Here is a 16,037-nt window from a genome sequence, read left to right as displayed (position 1 = left end):
TTAAATAAAAAAATCTCAATAACTAGTAATTTTACTTTCGACAAGGTCACAAATTTTTCAATGACTCAGGCAAACACAACATATAATATAAGCAGACAAATGTTGATCTACTAGTATCCAAAACTAGCAAAATTGAACATAAAATATAGGAAGGCAATCTGCCACAATCTCTTATTCAACAAATACAGCAATAACACTCGTGAATATTTGACGGGGACGCCGGAGGAACTTATCCCTTCTTCAATGTTTTAAAAGCAAAATCCCATTTCTGACCGGAACAAAACACTCACATGAAATCATAGTCATCAAGAGCATCATAGGAAGTAACGGCAATATCATCATCTGGCTTGTCAACAAGGAGCTGCTTTTTCTTAGAGCCTGCAAGGCAAGGAAAAACAATTGAGAAACACCAATTGATAAGTTATTGATAAATTCCTCATTTCAGAACAATTGAGGACACCAACTGAAACAATGGAGAGATAATTTCATAAGATACATATGTCAATGACCATCCATCACAACGGATTTACAGACCCGTGTGGGATCCTCTTTTAAGTATACAGGAAGTCAAAGTATACAAAAAGATACCTTTCTTTTTACCAGCATTTGCTTCCTTTTCTGCTTTTAGCTTTTCATTTGCAATTGCCGAGACAGAAGATGCAACATCTTTTGCATCTGCTGCTTTCAAAGTAGTCATTGACAGTCTCATTACAGCCTTGAGTAAGGTAATATAATGGTAACTTTTCTGTATCAGAGAAGCACATATATATTAACAAAGTTAGAAATTCACTTGACCTGTGGTCAAAACAGAGGAAGACAATATAACACACCTCAAATGGTCTCAGCTTATTTGATACGAGCTCAGCATATTCCAAGAAATCACTTTCTGATTTGGGAATAAAATTATCAAGAGTCTTCTCATCTCCTCTCTCACCAAATAGTTCTTTAGTAGATTTATAATCTGCTTCTTCCACCAGCCTGTCATGGACTATATAGTTGCAGTAAACATCCTCTCAGTATACCAAAAACAAATAAAATGTGCCTATTATTAAGTTTTTACAAGCCTCCACACAAATTGTCTATTAAGACAAATACACAACTTCCAAATTTGCAGGGATCATTCCATTTTAATAAATCATAATTTGCATTTGTTTTTCAATGATTTTGCTCCCGAACAAACTTTTGTAGAAAAACAAATGCAGGCAAACCCATAATTTAAAACAGAACAATGTGCATCCTACAGCATGATGCAAAAACTTACCAAGCAAACTGTTCAAAACTATGGGCAACATCCACCATCAACTACGCGCTATGATCAGAATAACAAACAAGGTCGTTGGGGAACACGTCTGGATGCCAAACACAGACAAAAGCACTTAAGATCTGGGCTATCAACTTTGTTCTTTGTCCAGTTTAGTGGTCTAATTTTTATTTTTATTTGCTAAGCAGCATAGTGATCTCATTTTGCTTAAGGTTTTTTAAAGTTATTCTTTAGGCATTGACAAAGAACTGGGTTTAGGTTTTAATTATGGTCTAAAGCAGGAACAAGTACATTGATGGTAAGGAGTATTTTAGCTCATATACCAAGTAATTTGGAGAAAAAAATTCAGTCAAAGTCCATTTGTATTATTGACAAGTGAAGAAAAATTCAAATCAGTATATATACGTCAGCATTGGACAATTATTATTTTCTCTTCGAGCCTCTTAGTTCATAAAATTTAAGCTAACCTAGCAGGAAATTTTATTTTGATGACAAGGAAACCTGGAGACCATGCAGAGCATCTTGCCTTTTTACCCCTTAAACCCCAGGCGACCGGCCCAATGTAATGCACCCACATCACATGGATCAGGTAAGTCATTGGCTTCGCCAATGGGGCAACATGGCCCCTAGAAATTGTTTGCACCCAAGGGGATTCAAACCTTAGTCTTGGAGGGAGCACACCACCAAACCCAAGGCCCTAACACATAGACATGTCAAACCATCAACATTGCCTTCAATGCTCACACATGAATATCTACAAAATCATCAATCGAGCTAGGGAAATCAGCTCAAATAAGGGTCAGTTCAGCTGTAAACTTAGCTTCAAACTTAACAAAACCTCAATTGATGCAGTTTCAGTTAATTGTTTTCTAGATATTATCAATTTTATCGTGCACAGGAGAATCCAACTTGAAGCTGTTGGTTCATAAGACTTGCAGGTTGCAGTGTAATGAGAGAAACCAACTTGCATCACCAGTTACCAACAATCTGAGACTAGCATTGCAAAAAAGAAATGTAACTATAACACATTATGCTGCTCAAGACAGATAGTGTAAAAAATCATATTTATTGCTGCCCCATAATTTCAAGGGTTATCTGGAAATCATTTACCATTCATCAGATAAGACATAGACATGCCTACAACTAATTTATTATGCAAAAGAAGAAAATAAATCCACTGTTAGCAGTAAGAAGTAATTAAACTTTTACCGTTGTTGGCGAAGTTTCTCAGCTACAGGATCTAGTGGCTCTTCTTTTACTACTTCAACAGTTTTTCCTTTCTTTTCAGCTCAAAAAAGAAATGTAACTATAACACATTATGCTGCTCAAGACAGATAGTGTAAAAAATCATATTTATTGCTGCCCCATAATTTCAAGGGTTATCTGGAAATCATTTACCATTCATCAGATAAGACATAGACATGCCTACAACTAATTTATTATGCAAAAGAAGAAAATAAATCCACTGTTAGCAGTAAGAAGTAATTAAACTTTTACCGTTGTTGGCGAAGTTTCTCAGCTACAGGATCTAGTGGCTCTTCTTTTACTACTTCAACAGTTTTTCCTTTCTTTTCAGCAGCTTTCACTTTCTTTGGAGCTTTTTCAACTGGAGGTTTAGTTTCAGGTGGCTGGTAATCACATATAGACAATAGATTTTGCATTATATAAACAAAGCGACCACCATAAACATGAGGTATGTCATTCCATATAACAGAGTTCTTAAGACCACAACTGCATAATAGCAAACTCTAATCCATGTTCCATTAAAACATATGTATCCAACAAGTTGACAGTGAAATAAATAATACTCTGGAAAATCACCAAACTAAAACAACTTTTAGTACAAAAAGAACAATTAACAACATGTGCAGGGGAGAAATTATGCAATCACCACAATGGACCACTGAAAGAAAACATTTACATCTTTTTGTTAAGGTCCATGTTAGTTGGACTTATTGGTTTGCCCCAGATGGGCCAGACCACTAGGGACAACCATCTACTACCTCCAAAAACCAAACTCAAAAATAGCAAAACAATTTTCAAGAAATTTTGTATTTTTTTTTTTTTAATTGAACTGATCAAATAGAAAGGTCAATAAACAGGATCTGAATACAAATAATATTCTCAGTGGTTCTAGAAATTGTTCAATTCAGAACAAATAATACAAATGCAACAAATGCCTCATTATTTAACTAATGAATCAACCAATTAATATGTGGCCCTCTATTCCAATCAACAAGTGTGGTAAGAAAGAAAATACTAAGGGTCTAAGAGATTGCATTTAAATCATCAACCATACCGGCGTAGGTTCATCTTCATCCTCCCATGATTCCTTCACACCATCATCGTCCACATCTTCATCATCCCAGTTATTTTTAGGCTGCTCCTTTGTAGGGATAGGTGGAATCTGCTCATCCTCTGGAGGGGCAAAAAAAGATAGAGCATATGCCTTTGTAAATTTATATAGCAGACTCCAACAGAAAAGAAAAGAAAACATAAAATAAACCTAAAGATATTATAAAGGAAAAATTAGAAATAACTTCACCAATATTATGCCCACAATTGCTAGAAAACAACACTGACTATTGTTGCAGTTAATGCATGCAAATTCTTTACATCCCTTCTTTAATTATTTTGATGGATACTATTATTTTTAAAACCTAAAATATGCTTCAAAATATATAGAATATATCTAAATACATGTATTTCTTAATTATTTGATTGCCATCTCACTGTACCATGACCTAAATGATTTAGATTTGATAACTGCTAAGTCACCATGTCTTGTGACCCTTATCGTGTCCATGCTTCTTAGTGCATCAATGTATTCAGTTTTGGTTAGTCAGGTTTTGGTTAGTCAGATAGAAGGGGATACACAGAGCTGGAATGTTTGAATTCATTGAGATTTTAATGCTTGGGCCTGAGATAAGAAACTATTGTAGTGGACTATATGTAGCAGAATAACAGCACTATGTAATAGGAAGTCACATTCACTAGACTTTCGTTACAGACTATAGCTGCTAAGCGGTCCTCTTTTTCAAGTTTGGAGGAATTTCTAGATGTATGTAACTTTAGATTATCTTTGTAGTTTCTCTGGTACAATTCCTGCATATATGGGGGACACTAACTTTTTCTCTCATCAATTGATTTCTTCAGTTACTTATAAGTTATAAATGGCAGGCATAATTAGAAGTCAGAAAAGAAAGAATTACCCCAGTCCTCCATCTTGTTGTCACTTTCTCAAAAGAAAAATAGTTACGATCTTGCAAAGAGTGATTCTACATACAAAGAGATGTAAACATTAGAAAAATAATTAAAAATGAATTCCACATAGCTGTTAACAATAATACACTATCATCAACTTGGCAGAAATGACTTAAAATACTTTTTCAGCATAACCATTAACTGAGGAATTATCAACTTATAACCAAGAAGCTTTTTTGATCCAAAAATTGGTATCACAGTATTTAATTAGGTCCTTAAAAAGCAAAGAAAAACCTGTGTGTGTCTGTGTTGGACATGGACAAGGCTGCATACATGTCTATGACGTGTTCCGCAGTATGGACATAGTACTATGTAATTAAAACCAATCAACTTCATGGACTTTACTACGTAATGAAAAAACCGAAAGAGGGCAACAACCACACATATAAATGGAAGACCCATATGTAATACACTTAATCATACCGCAGCAGCAATCCCAGCAACAAATTCTAATTGCTTTTATATATATATATAAGTAATAAATTTTATTCACAAATCAACAAGTACACACTGGGTATTCTAGCTGATAATCACACAAACAACATATTCTGATTGCAAACTATATCAGGATAGACATTAATACATACCCATAACACAAACCCAATTCATAATATACCTATGAGTCTATGGCAATCAAAATAAGCATATAGGTAAAAAAAAAATTCCAGTCAAAGCCCACAATTTCTAAGCAAGCAAACAGGAATAATACTTCCAAAAAAATTTGAATAAATTCATAAACTCTATCAATCTCATATGATCAATACAACAAAATTGATTGGCTTACAAGGATTTGTCAACGATGTAGAGTTTACACTTTACAGTACAAATCTCTGCTCGTTTATATGAAAAATAAGAGAAATCGAAATAATCGGAATTCAAAAAGCTGAGATGAAAGTTGATGAAACACCTGAGAAGATGCCGAGAAATTCGAAAGAATTGTTTTTTTTTTTGGGTGGAAATTCGAAATTTTGTGCAGCAAAACCCTAATCCTTCGATGGGCTTAGAAATAGAGAAAGACGCAGAGAGAGAACTTGGTCAAAATATGCGAAAATTTATGTTGAAAACGAAAACAAAAACAAAGATTTATTGTAGACTCGATTCCGAGTCCAAGGTGAAAGAGGAAACTAGAGAACGTGGGGTTTAGTAATAATTAAGCATCCGTTTAATAAAAAGTAGAACCTCACGGATGTTGTTTGCCTGGTCCTGGTAATGGGTCGGATCGGATCCATCAATTGTATCATAATTAAATAAATAAAATTTTTCTTAAAAAATATATATACAATTAGAGTTGTCTATTGGTCGGGTGGGTTAAGTTTTTGCCCAACCCGCAACTGACCCGCACAAGATCGAGTGAGTGGTTTTCCAACCCACAATTGACCTGTAATAGTAACGGGTTCGTTGGTTCAAGTTGCTGGTAAATAACTGTCAGTTTCAGGTGAAACCGATAATCATTAGAATCTGCAGAGATCTAGCAAAGATCTTGCCAGATCTATCTAAGATTTGGTGAGATTTCGTCGAATCCGGTGAGATTTCTGCCAAATCGTGAGGAGAAATCATTGGCTTAGCCAGATCCAATGTTTATTGTTCTAGAAATCGATAGATTTAAGTGAAAAAGTGGCCGAAAATTTGGGAAAAAAATAGCTAGAGTTAATGGTCTTCATACGGGTCGGGTTTCACGGGTTTTAGAGGAAGAGATTCGAAACCGACCTATCGACATTAGGTTTTTGATGTCAAGACCCGAGTCCGACTGCGGGATCGATTGGTTCTAGGTTGGGTTCGGGCAGGTGGGCGATTGATTTGAAGAGCCCTATATACAATTAAGAAAATTTTATTTGGAGAAATATCATTTTTTTATTATCAAATTATGAAATTTTATTTATTTTGTCATTTGGAAGTTGTGAAATTCACAAAATTATGTTGACAAAAATGTTTTTTTTTTTTTTTAAATATTATAAAACTAAAATTTAATACAAAAGACCATTGGCAAAGTTGAGTAGTTCTTTTTTCAACCCATTTGGTTTTAAAATATTGAATAAGTAGACTATAGATTAACTTAATATTTTTATTATATGGTCCAATTTACTTATTAATAAAAAATAGATTAACTTTTGTAGGGCACGTGGGCCTGATAGCCTCGGCCCATCGTGTAGCAGGCCTAAGGCCCACGCCGAGGAATACTGACCATTCCAGGCTAAATTGGGGAAAGCCTCTTTTCCCAGTCCACGCCGAGGACCTCCTCATCCTCGGCATGACAAGGATGATTTTTGGGAAAGACCAGACCCAAAGTAAGCTGTCACCCTCACACTTAATGCATTCACCTAACCCCTCTGGCCGCATTAATGGGGATATAACCCCTTAGCAGGGCAACGTTGATCAGAGTGAACCACTTGAGTACTGATAAGGCCTCTGATGGGACGGACGGCCAGAAGAGAGGCGAATGGATGATCAACAGATGGAAGAAGGAGATAGGAAGATGAAGACTATATAAGAAAAGCAAGTAAAGTAAAAGAGGGGGGGAAAAGAGAAGAAAAGGGGCTCCTTGGCCACGGGCCGAGGAGCATCCCCCTAGTTGTAAATAAACTCTAAGTATTTTCCTTTATAAAAGAGAGTTCATGCTTGGTGAACGACGGCCAGCGCCTAAACCTTTAACCCACTCTCTACAAATTTATTGTTTGGGCTTGATTGGGCTGAAAACCCATTTGTACTCAGGGTCAAACGCAAATTGAGTCCCTACAATTGGCGCCGTCTGTGGGAAGGATTAGGGTGCTGGCCGGCGCACCAGGCGATTGTTCTGAGTGGTCGTTTTACAGTAGGTTGAAGAAAAAAAAAATAAAAGATTCGACAGCGAAAAGAGAAATCTTGATATTATTATTTCATAAATAGAAACAGTACAAATTACAATCAGAGGCTCAGGCAGGTGTGTTTCACGAACAAATTTACAAGCTAATCCTACCAGCTATTTCTACAATCAGAGGCCCAGGTGGAGCCGCCCTAAAAAAGCTAGCCGGTGGGAAGTGTCAAGCCGTCCCTTTATTGGTATAAAGAGAATGGGAGAGCTTGACACAAAAGGCAGGGAAAGGGGAGGGCCATCATGTTTCCAGGCCACAGACGACTCCCTTCTCGGCGCGGCGGAGCTGGAACAAAGAGAGGAGCAGATGCAGGGGCTCCGAGATACCTTCCCCCATGATGTTCCCTTGATTCTCTCCAATCCTCACGAGTGTTGGCTGTTGGAGACGGCAACACTCGAGCACCGCCCATGAGGTGAACTCGCACGTCTTCTTCGTCGGGGGTGCGCTCCGAGGAGAGACGTTAGGTACTCTAACAACATCCCTCCGGGCCACATTATATGGCGCCATCGGGGTTACGCCAAGATTCTGCCGCACCGGAAGCCCAGTGGGGGCTGCGGCTATAATGGCTCTTGGCACGGATGTCCTCACACCCGCCCAAAGCCGCCTCATATTTGCCAACTCCAGTCACAATTCCGGCGGGGTTATTAAAAGGGATTGGGAAGCTGAAAGGATGTGTCTTTTCTGTTTGTGTTGGGAAGTTCATGGATTATGGAGAAACTATCTCCTCACCTTATATAGGGGATGGGGGTTGGTGAGAATTCATTCATGCAGAGTTCGAAAAGAGAATTATCAGCTGGGCTAATAATGAAGCTACCAATTTCCAAGGAGACCGTAGATCGTTGGACTCGTGTTAATTCACGAGGACATTAATGAAGGCGCGTTTCGCGCACCGAAGCGTCAAGCGCAGAACACGAACGGACAATGGGCGCTTCATAAATGAAAAAGATGGGGTCTCGAGCTGGAGGCGAGATCAACGCCACGTGTAAAGATCATAATCTGACCCAAGGAGGAATCATCTCCAGTAAAGCGGTCCGAGGACAAACCTCTATTTACAGAAAAATAGAAGTGGTAGACAGAACCAAGGTATTGTATGGTCCTCGGACCCAAGCCTATGATAAAACTATTCACACAATTATACCTGGGTAGACAAAATCAAGGTATTGCATGGTACTCGGACTCAAACCTATGGGGAAACTAGATGCTTACAGAAAAATAGAAGTGGTAGACAGAACCAAGGTATTGCATGGTCCTCGGACCCAAGCCTATGGTAAAACTATTCACACCATTATACTTGGGTGCTAGACAGAACCAAGGTATTGCATTGTCCTCAGACTCAAACCTATGGGGAAACTAGATACTTACAGAAAAATAGAAGTACTAGACAAAACCAAGGTATTGCATGGTCCTCGGACTCAAACCTATGGGGAAATTAGATACTTACAGAAAAATAGAAGTGGTAAACAGAACTAAGGTATTGCATGGTCCTCGGACCCAAGCCTATGGTAAAAATATTCACACCATTATACCTGGGTACTAGACAGAACCAAGGTATTGCATGGTCCTCGGACTCAAACCTATGGGGAAACTAGATACTTACAGAAAAATAGAAGTGGTAGACAGAACCAAGGTATTGCATGGTCCTCGGACCCAAACCTATGGAAAACTAGATACTTATAGAAAAATAGAAGTACTAGACAGAACCAAGGTATTGCATGGTCCTCGGACCCAAACCTATGGAAAACTAGATACTTATAGAAAAATAGAAGTACTAGACAGAACCAAGGTATTGCATGGTCCTCGGACCCAAACCTATGGAAAACTAGATACTTATAGAAAAATAGAAGTACTAGACAGAACCAAGGTATTGCATGGTCCTCGGACCCAAACCTATGGAAAACTAGATACTTATAGAAAAATAGAAGTACTAGACAGAACCAAGGTATTGCATGGTCCTCGGACCCAAACCTATGGAAAACTAGATACTTATAGAAAAATAGAAGTACTAGACAGAACCAAGGTATTGCATGGTCCTCGGACCCAAACCTATGGAAAACTAGATACTTATAGAAAAATGGAAGTACTAGACAGAACCAAGGTATTGCATGGTCCTCGGACCCAAACCTATGGAAAACTAGATACTTATAGAAAAATAGAAGTACTAGGCATAACCAGGGTATTGCATGGTCCTCGGACTCGAACCCATGGAGAAAATAACTATCTGAAGAAAAACCAAAGCGTTACTTAGAGTCAAGCTATAATACGGTCTTTAGATTTATATTTGAAGGATAACAGATGGTTTCATGAGGCTAACTCCAGAATAGAATACGAATATTAAGCAGAATACAATAGTAAAGCAAACAAAAGAAAATATCATTAGTTGGAAGCGAAGTATTAAGTATTCAGTTCAAACGGAAAGTATACAACTCCCTTACAACGCCACTGAGGCAAGAAACAAAATGAGATAAAAGAGAAAATAAACAAATTTATCCTATGTCGTATACTAGTCTCCTTGACTCAGTAGGCAAATTAAGTCAATAAGTAAATCAAAAGGCTTTGGCCAAGGCCTAAGGGCTTGGTCTCGAAAGGTCCGCCGGAGGACTTGCCACGTCTTGTGGTATTCCCTGACCCTCGGGTATAACTTCCCCCAACGCTCTCTGGGGCTCAACCTCCTCGGATGGTTGGTCAGTTAACGGTGTATCCTCGGCGGTCTTATCGTGACTCTCAACCGCTGGTAATGAGGATCCCTCCTCGGGAGCAGCAGGTGCAACCTCGCGAATGGCAATAGGGTAATATACCCTGTCCTCCCTCCTAAGATCAGATGAGACATCAACCCCTGCTTGGTTGAGGGCTTCATGCCAGGTCTGAGAACAGTAATGCCTGCACACTGCAGGAACTTGAGCCCGAAGGGTGGCTTCAGTCTTAGCCACCCCATCTGCGAAAGCATCCTCCTCTGCCTGTTCTACAGAGCGCTCAGCGTCTATTTTTGCAAATATCGCCTCGTCTTTGGCTCTCACAGCCTCGTCCCTGGCATACTCGGCAACACCTTTCTCATGGATTGCCGCGGTCAACTTTCCCTTCATATAGGTAATGTTCTCTTTGGCAGTCTGTAATTGACCCTCAACGTCTTGCAAGCGATTAGTTTGATCCTCAGCTTGCTTCCTGGCCACGGCTAGGTCGGAGACAGCAGTATCCCTGGCCTTCGTCATCTCTTCCAGATCCTCGGTCGCCTTTTTTAGGTCGGCCTCAGATCTCTTGAGAGTATTGGCAGCCTCCAAGAACTTGTCACGCTCTTGCGCTAAGGCATTGCTATGGTCATCGACCTCCTCGCCTAACCTGAAAAGGGCCTGGATAGCCTGCCAATAAAAACAAGTAACTCCGTAAAGAGAAAGGAAGGTATTAAGTGACAAACTTTGAATAAAGTGAATAGGTGCCAAAGGACCCACCATTCCTAGATACTTCTTAAGGTCGAGGACAACCTCTACCCCACTCATATTTCTTAGCTCGGCCATGTCAGTGGGAAGAAGAAGAGATTTCTCCAGGGCCTCGGCTACAAGAGCCCCCTCGGCTCCTTGAGATTCCCGCATCGACGCGTTATCCATCAGGGGCTGATCATGGAGCATGGCAGCGGGCAGCCAGGCTTGAGCCTCGGACTGCTGGATGGCCTTCTTACTCTTCCGTTGATCACCGAGCTTCAGTTGCTTCGGAGGCCTGCGAAACCTACCCTCCTCGGGCGGGGAATGGGATTTGCTCCCATCCATTGGCTCCTTACCCTTGGAAAGTCTCTTCCTTTTCGGGTCATGAGACTCGGTCTGGGGGTCTGATACTATGGGGACAGAGGATGACCTGGTTTGTACAGTTAAAATCTGGGGCGGAGGTGCTGGGGGCTGGGGCTGCGACTCTTCCGGTACACCCTTCTTGGAACCGCCTTCGAGCAGGTCAAGAAGATTGGTTTGGGGTTGTCTTTTTAAACCCATCTCAGCCTGAGTACCAACTCTTAGGGACTGGAGATCGGCTTCGGACAAATGAGGGTCTCCTAGATCACCAGAGGGATCCTCGGACTGATCAGCTAGGTTGAACACACTATATTCGTCCTCAGAAGAACTCAGTTCAACCACCTCCCTTGCCTTCTTAGATAGTCCTTCCTCGGCCACCGTTACTTGTTGGGATGAGGAGGGACCTGCTAGCGGAATGCCTTCAGGTATATAAGACCCCTCGGAAAATGCAAAACCGTCCTCCACCACGGTAATCTGCGTAAGCCGAGGGTCACGAGCTCTAATTACGTGCTTCGGGACTGGGAATGATTTCTGAGCTGGGTCGCATCCGAGGATTTGATGAGCAGCTCTGACCTGGTTATCAGTTTCGTTCAGGAAAAGGTCCGACCTAAGAACGGTTTCCAAATCCGCTTTGTTAACCAGGTGGAAATGACGTGCAAAGGCGTGCGGATCTGCGAAAAGAAAAGTGAAACTCCTATGGTTAATCAACCAAATCGGATATACAGTTATAAAACTTGAAAATACTGAAACCTAGATTGTCTCTTACTTCGGATACCCTACCTGGCTCCCCCTCTACTGTTGGGCAATGAAAACCATTGTGCCACTCCCCCGACACTATGAGGAAATCTTGGGTCAACCCCTTATTGGAATCAGGAAGACACTGGATGAGACGAACCCTATCGTCCCTTGTCTTCATATAGTACGTCTTACCCCTCAGGTGATGAAGGTTGTAGCACCAGTTCACATCGTGGTGAGTCAGTCTCAGCCACATTTTCTCATTCAGGGTATTTACACACCCTAATATCCTAAATACATTCACGGCACACCGAGTAGGAGCCAGGCGGAAATGCCTAAGGTAATTGAGAGTCACTGGCCTCATAGGGATTCTCATCCCTCCCTCTACGAAAGCGACTATCGGGATCACGACTTCACCCTCTCTCCTCCTAATGTACCACTCCCCTTCTTCACAGTACTTCAGACTCACATTATTGGGTATCCCATAGTCTACGATGAATTTGTTCATCATCTCATCGGACTCAACCAACTTCTTAAACTTACCCATCCCCCCAAGGACAACTAAAAATTCCAGAAGAAGAAAAGAAGGGATAGAACCAAGGAAAATTTGGGAGTCACTGGAAGAAGAAGACTTACAGAAGTATAACGATGCTCTTCAGGTAGTGTGCAAGTTGAACCAGATTCAAATCATACGCATCAATAATTGTAAGCGCGAAAATGAGGAAACCAGGCGGTTCAAAGAGGTACTTATACTCTCCCTTAGGTTCCCCAAATGTAACCGCTTGCCCATAAAAGCAGGAGATCCCCACCGAACAATTACCATCATACCGTTGAAAGTGGGAAACGTGGTGCCGCCAAAATTTAATGTGGGCACATATTAAGTCTTGAAACGCCAAAAACGCGCATCGGGTAGTCGAAAAGTCGCCAGCATTGACACGAACCAAAGTGGGGCGACTCGTCTAGAGGGCCCGCAGGTATCAAAACCCTCCTCCCCGTCCGAGGGAACGTGCAGCAGGGTTTTGAAAGGCTATTGTGGGGCCCGTGGGCCTAATAGCCTCGGCCCATCGTGTAGCAGGCCCAAGGCCCACGCCGAGGAATGCTGACCATTCCAGGCTAAATTGGGGAAAGCCTCTTTTTCCAATCCACGCCGAGGACCTCCTCATCCTTGGCATGACAAGGATGATTTTTGGGAAAGACTAGGCCCAAAGTAAGCTGTCACCCTCACACTTAATGCATTCACCTAACCCTTCTGGCCGTATTAATGGGGATATAACCCCTTAGCAGGGCAACGTTGATCAGAGTGAACCACTTGAGTACTGATAAGGCCTTTGATGAGACGGACGGCCAGAAGAGAGGCGAATGGATGATCAACAGATGGAAGAATGAGATAGGAAGATGAAAACTATATAAGAAAAGCAAGTAAAGTAAAAGAGGGGGGGGTGGAAAAGAGAAGAAAAGGGGCTCCACGGGCCGAGGAGCATCCCCCCAGTTGTAAATAAACTCTAAGTATTTTCCTTTATAAAAGAGAGTTCATGCTTGGTGAACGACGGTCAGCGCCTAAACCTTTAACCTACTCTTTACAAATTTATTGTTTGGGCTTGATTGGGCTGAAAACCCATTTGTACTCAGGGTCAAACGCAAATTGAGTCCCTACAACTTTATATTTTATTATATGGTCTAATTTACTTATTAATAAAAATCTAGCGTATTGAAATGGAATCATACACGTAACATATATGTAAAAAATAAAAATATAAAGGGAGTAGCATAAGTAAAAAAATGCAATAAAATTCAAACTCTTTGATAATACTTTTTTATTTTTCTTACGAAATACATATAAATAAAAAATAAAAAAAACTTTGGTGTCTAAAGACTAATAATTATGAATTGTAAAATAAGAAGAAATTTGCATGGGACAAAAACTAGTATATCTAGAAACTTAAGTGTAGTAGATTCCAGTTAACTTAACTAATAAAATCTATTGTCATTGAATAAGAGATTTGGGACTTAATAAGTAATTATCAAAAGTAAACGTTATAGGTTAAAATTATCTCTTAAAAAAAAGCTTAAGTGTAGCATTTATTGTTGCTAAACTCCTTTTAAGTCACACCAACCTAGCATTTTGGTCTATTCGAGCCATTTCAGTCTTAATTGGTCCTATTTAGTCCACTTCGCTTCTCTTTAGTTCACATGTCCTATTCAGTCTACTCTAGTTCTATTCGGTCCAACTCGATCATATTCGGTCCACATTGGTCCATTCTATCCACTTCGATCCAATTTGGTCATATTCGATTTTAGTTCTATACCACTTTGGTCTTATTCGATCCATTAGGACCACTTCAGTCGTATTCGGTCCATTCTATCCACTTTGGTTATATTCAGTCCATTTTGGTCTTAGTCAATCCATTTGGTCCATTTGTCTCCACCTTAATCAATTCTGTTCATTTTAGTCCACTTCGAATAAACTCATAAACTCCTCCTACCCTCAACATTCTCATCACTGCCTTTCACTTTTTATCCCTCGCACGTATCTTATTGTGCCAAAATGTTCAAAACTATCTCATTAGGGAGGTTATCAAAACTATTTCCCCAGGATTCTATTTGGGGTTTTCTTTTTTGTTACAAGTTTGGATGGAGTCTGTTCCACTAGATCTTTATAATTGTTATGTTTCTGATTTTTTAAGTATTAACTAAGTTTGTTGAGTTGGCATTTTCCTCAATAAAGAAAGGAAAAGAAAAAGATAGTGTATAAGATTTCCTAATTAAATTCAAACACATAGTTGTATTAACTATTAAGCATTAATAACAAACGAAATGCATACCAAATATATAAAAAACTAATGAAATGCATACAATGTTTTTTTTTTTTTTTTTCCCAAAGACAATTAATTTCAATGTAGTCACATGTTTGAATTTAATTAGAAATACCAAAATTACTTTAACAAAGTTTTACCCTTAATAAAAATGACTTGCAAAAACGGATTAAGCTCCTTTAAATTTGGAAATGGCAAAACCTCCCACTTTGTTTAACCCACCCTACGTTATTTGAATTTTCTCAACCCAAAGAGGTGATGGGATAGGATGGGTTTTATTCACCCCGGCTTGCCTTGAGTATGTATTTAATTATTTATAAATATGAAATAAATATCCTAGTTATAATATATAGTTTTCTTTACATCTTTTATTATCATTTTTAAAATACTAGTTTTTCTTTATCTCATCATTCTCATTAGGATTAACAGCACATTTTTAACTTGCACCAAACTTGACCTGCCTTTCACTTACCCATAAGGCCAAAACAAAGATAAGAGCATCCACAGCAGCTGTGGCATAATTTATGCAATTTTGCCACATCAAAGGCCTACTTTATTATTTTACCACATCATTTTACAACATCTCATTTATTAGATATTTTATCATTTAATTATATACATTAAAATAATATTTACAACTCATCAAACACAATCAACAGCCACCACACTGCTGCCAACAACCAACAGCCACCACCACACAACCACCATTTTCATCCACAACCCAAAACACAATTCAAAACAAACCCATAGCCCACCAACACCAAATCGGAAGCCCCACCACCACCACCTCCTCAACCACAAACCTTGACAAACCCACCGCCTCCACACCCTCACCCACACCCACTTCCAAACCCAAAACCTTCATAATCCAAGTCAACCCAGACTCCAAACCCACCATCTTCATCGCCATTAACCTAGACTCTGACCTCGTCATCGCCGTCATCGACACCAACATTACTTCCAACCACAAAAGCTTCAACGACCAACACAACAGACCCATACCCACCCACTGCCGACCCATCCATCCAAACCCATAGCCTAGCCCCTCCGAACCCACCCACTTCCATCGAAACTGAACCCAGCCAACACAATTTGAACCCACACATCACCATCTAAACCCACCCATTGCCCAACCTATCCATCAAACCACAGCCAAAAAAAAAAAAAAAAAAACCATTGCTCGAGAGAGATCGGTGTGGAAGTGATCATCAGCGTTGGCGTTTAAAAAAAAAAAAAAAAAACCATTGCTCGAGAGAGATCGGTGTGGAAGTGATCATCAGCGTTGGCGTTGGCATGGATGAGAGAGAAAGAGGAATAAAAAAAATAATAAAAGCATATGCCG

General features: G+C 39.9%; 2 protein-coding genes across 2 annotated transcripts; both read right to left on the bottom strand.

Annotated features, from left to right (window-relative positions):
• Positions 1-5,692, bottom strand: LOC112017901 (uncharacterized). Its single transcript, XM_065771993.1, has 8 exons — positions 5,433-5,692; positions 4,474-4,539; positions 3,561-3,679; positions 2,785-2,889; positions 2,471-2,508; positions 831-978; positions 589-745; positions 1-378 (listed from the first exon to the last, which is right to left on the bottom strand). Exons 2-8 carry the CDS (start codon positions 4,484-4,486, stop codon positions 287-289), a joined length of 672 nt encoding a protein of 223 aa, XP_065628065.1. The 5' UTR covers positions 4,487-4,539; positions 5,433-5,692; the 3' UTR covers positions 1-286.
• A 3,849-nt stretch (positions 5,693-9,541) lies between these two features.
• On the bottom strand, positions 9,542-11,142 carry LOC136067165 (uncharacterized). The gene is made up of 2 exons (XM_065772656.1): positions 10,818-11,142; positions 9,542-10,727 (listed from the first exon to the last, which is right to left on the bottom strand). The coding sequence occupies exons 1-2, from the start codon at positions 11,130-11,132 to the stop codon at positions 9,939-9,941; spliced, it is 1,104 nt and encodes a 367-aa protein (XP_065628728.1). The 5' UTR covers positions 11,133-11,142; the 3' UTR covers positions 9,542-9,938.
• Positions 11,143-16,037: the final 4,895 nt, after the last annotated feature.

The sequence above is a fragment of the Quercus suber genome, unplaced genomic scaffold, assembly GCF_002906115.3.
Source record: "Quercus suber isolate HL8 unplaced genomic scaffold, Cork oak 2.0 scaffold_5, whole genome shotgun sequence".
Classification (NCBI taxonomy): Eukaryota; Viridiplantae; Streptophyta; class Magnoliopsida; order Fagales; family Fagaceae; genus Quercus; species Quercus suber.
This window is presented reverse-complemented; position numbering and strand designations above follow the sequence as displayed.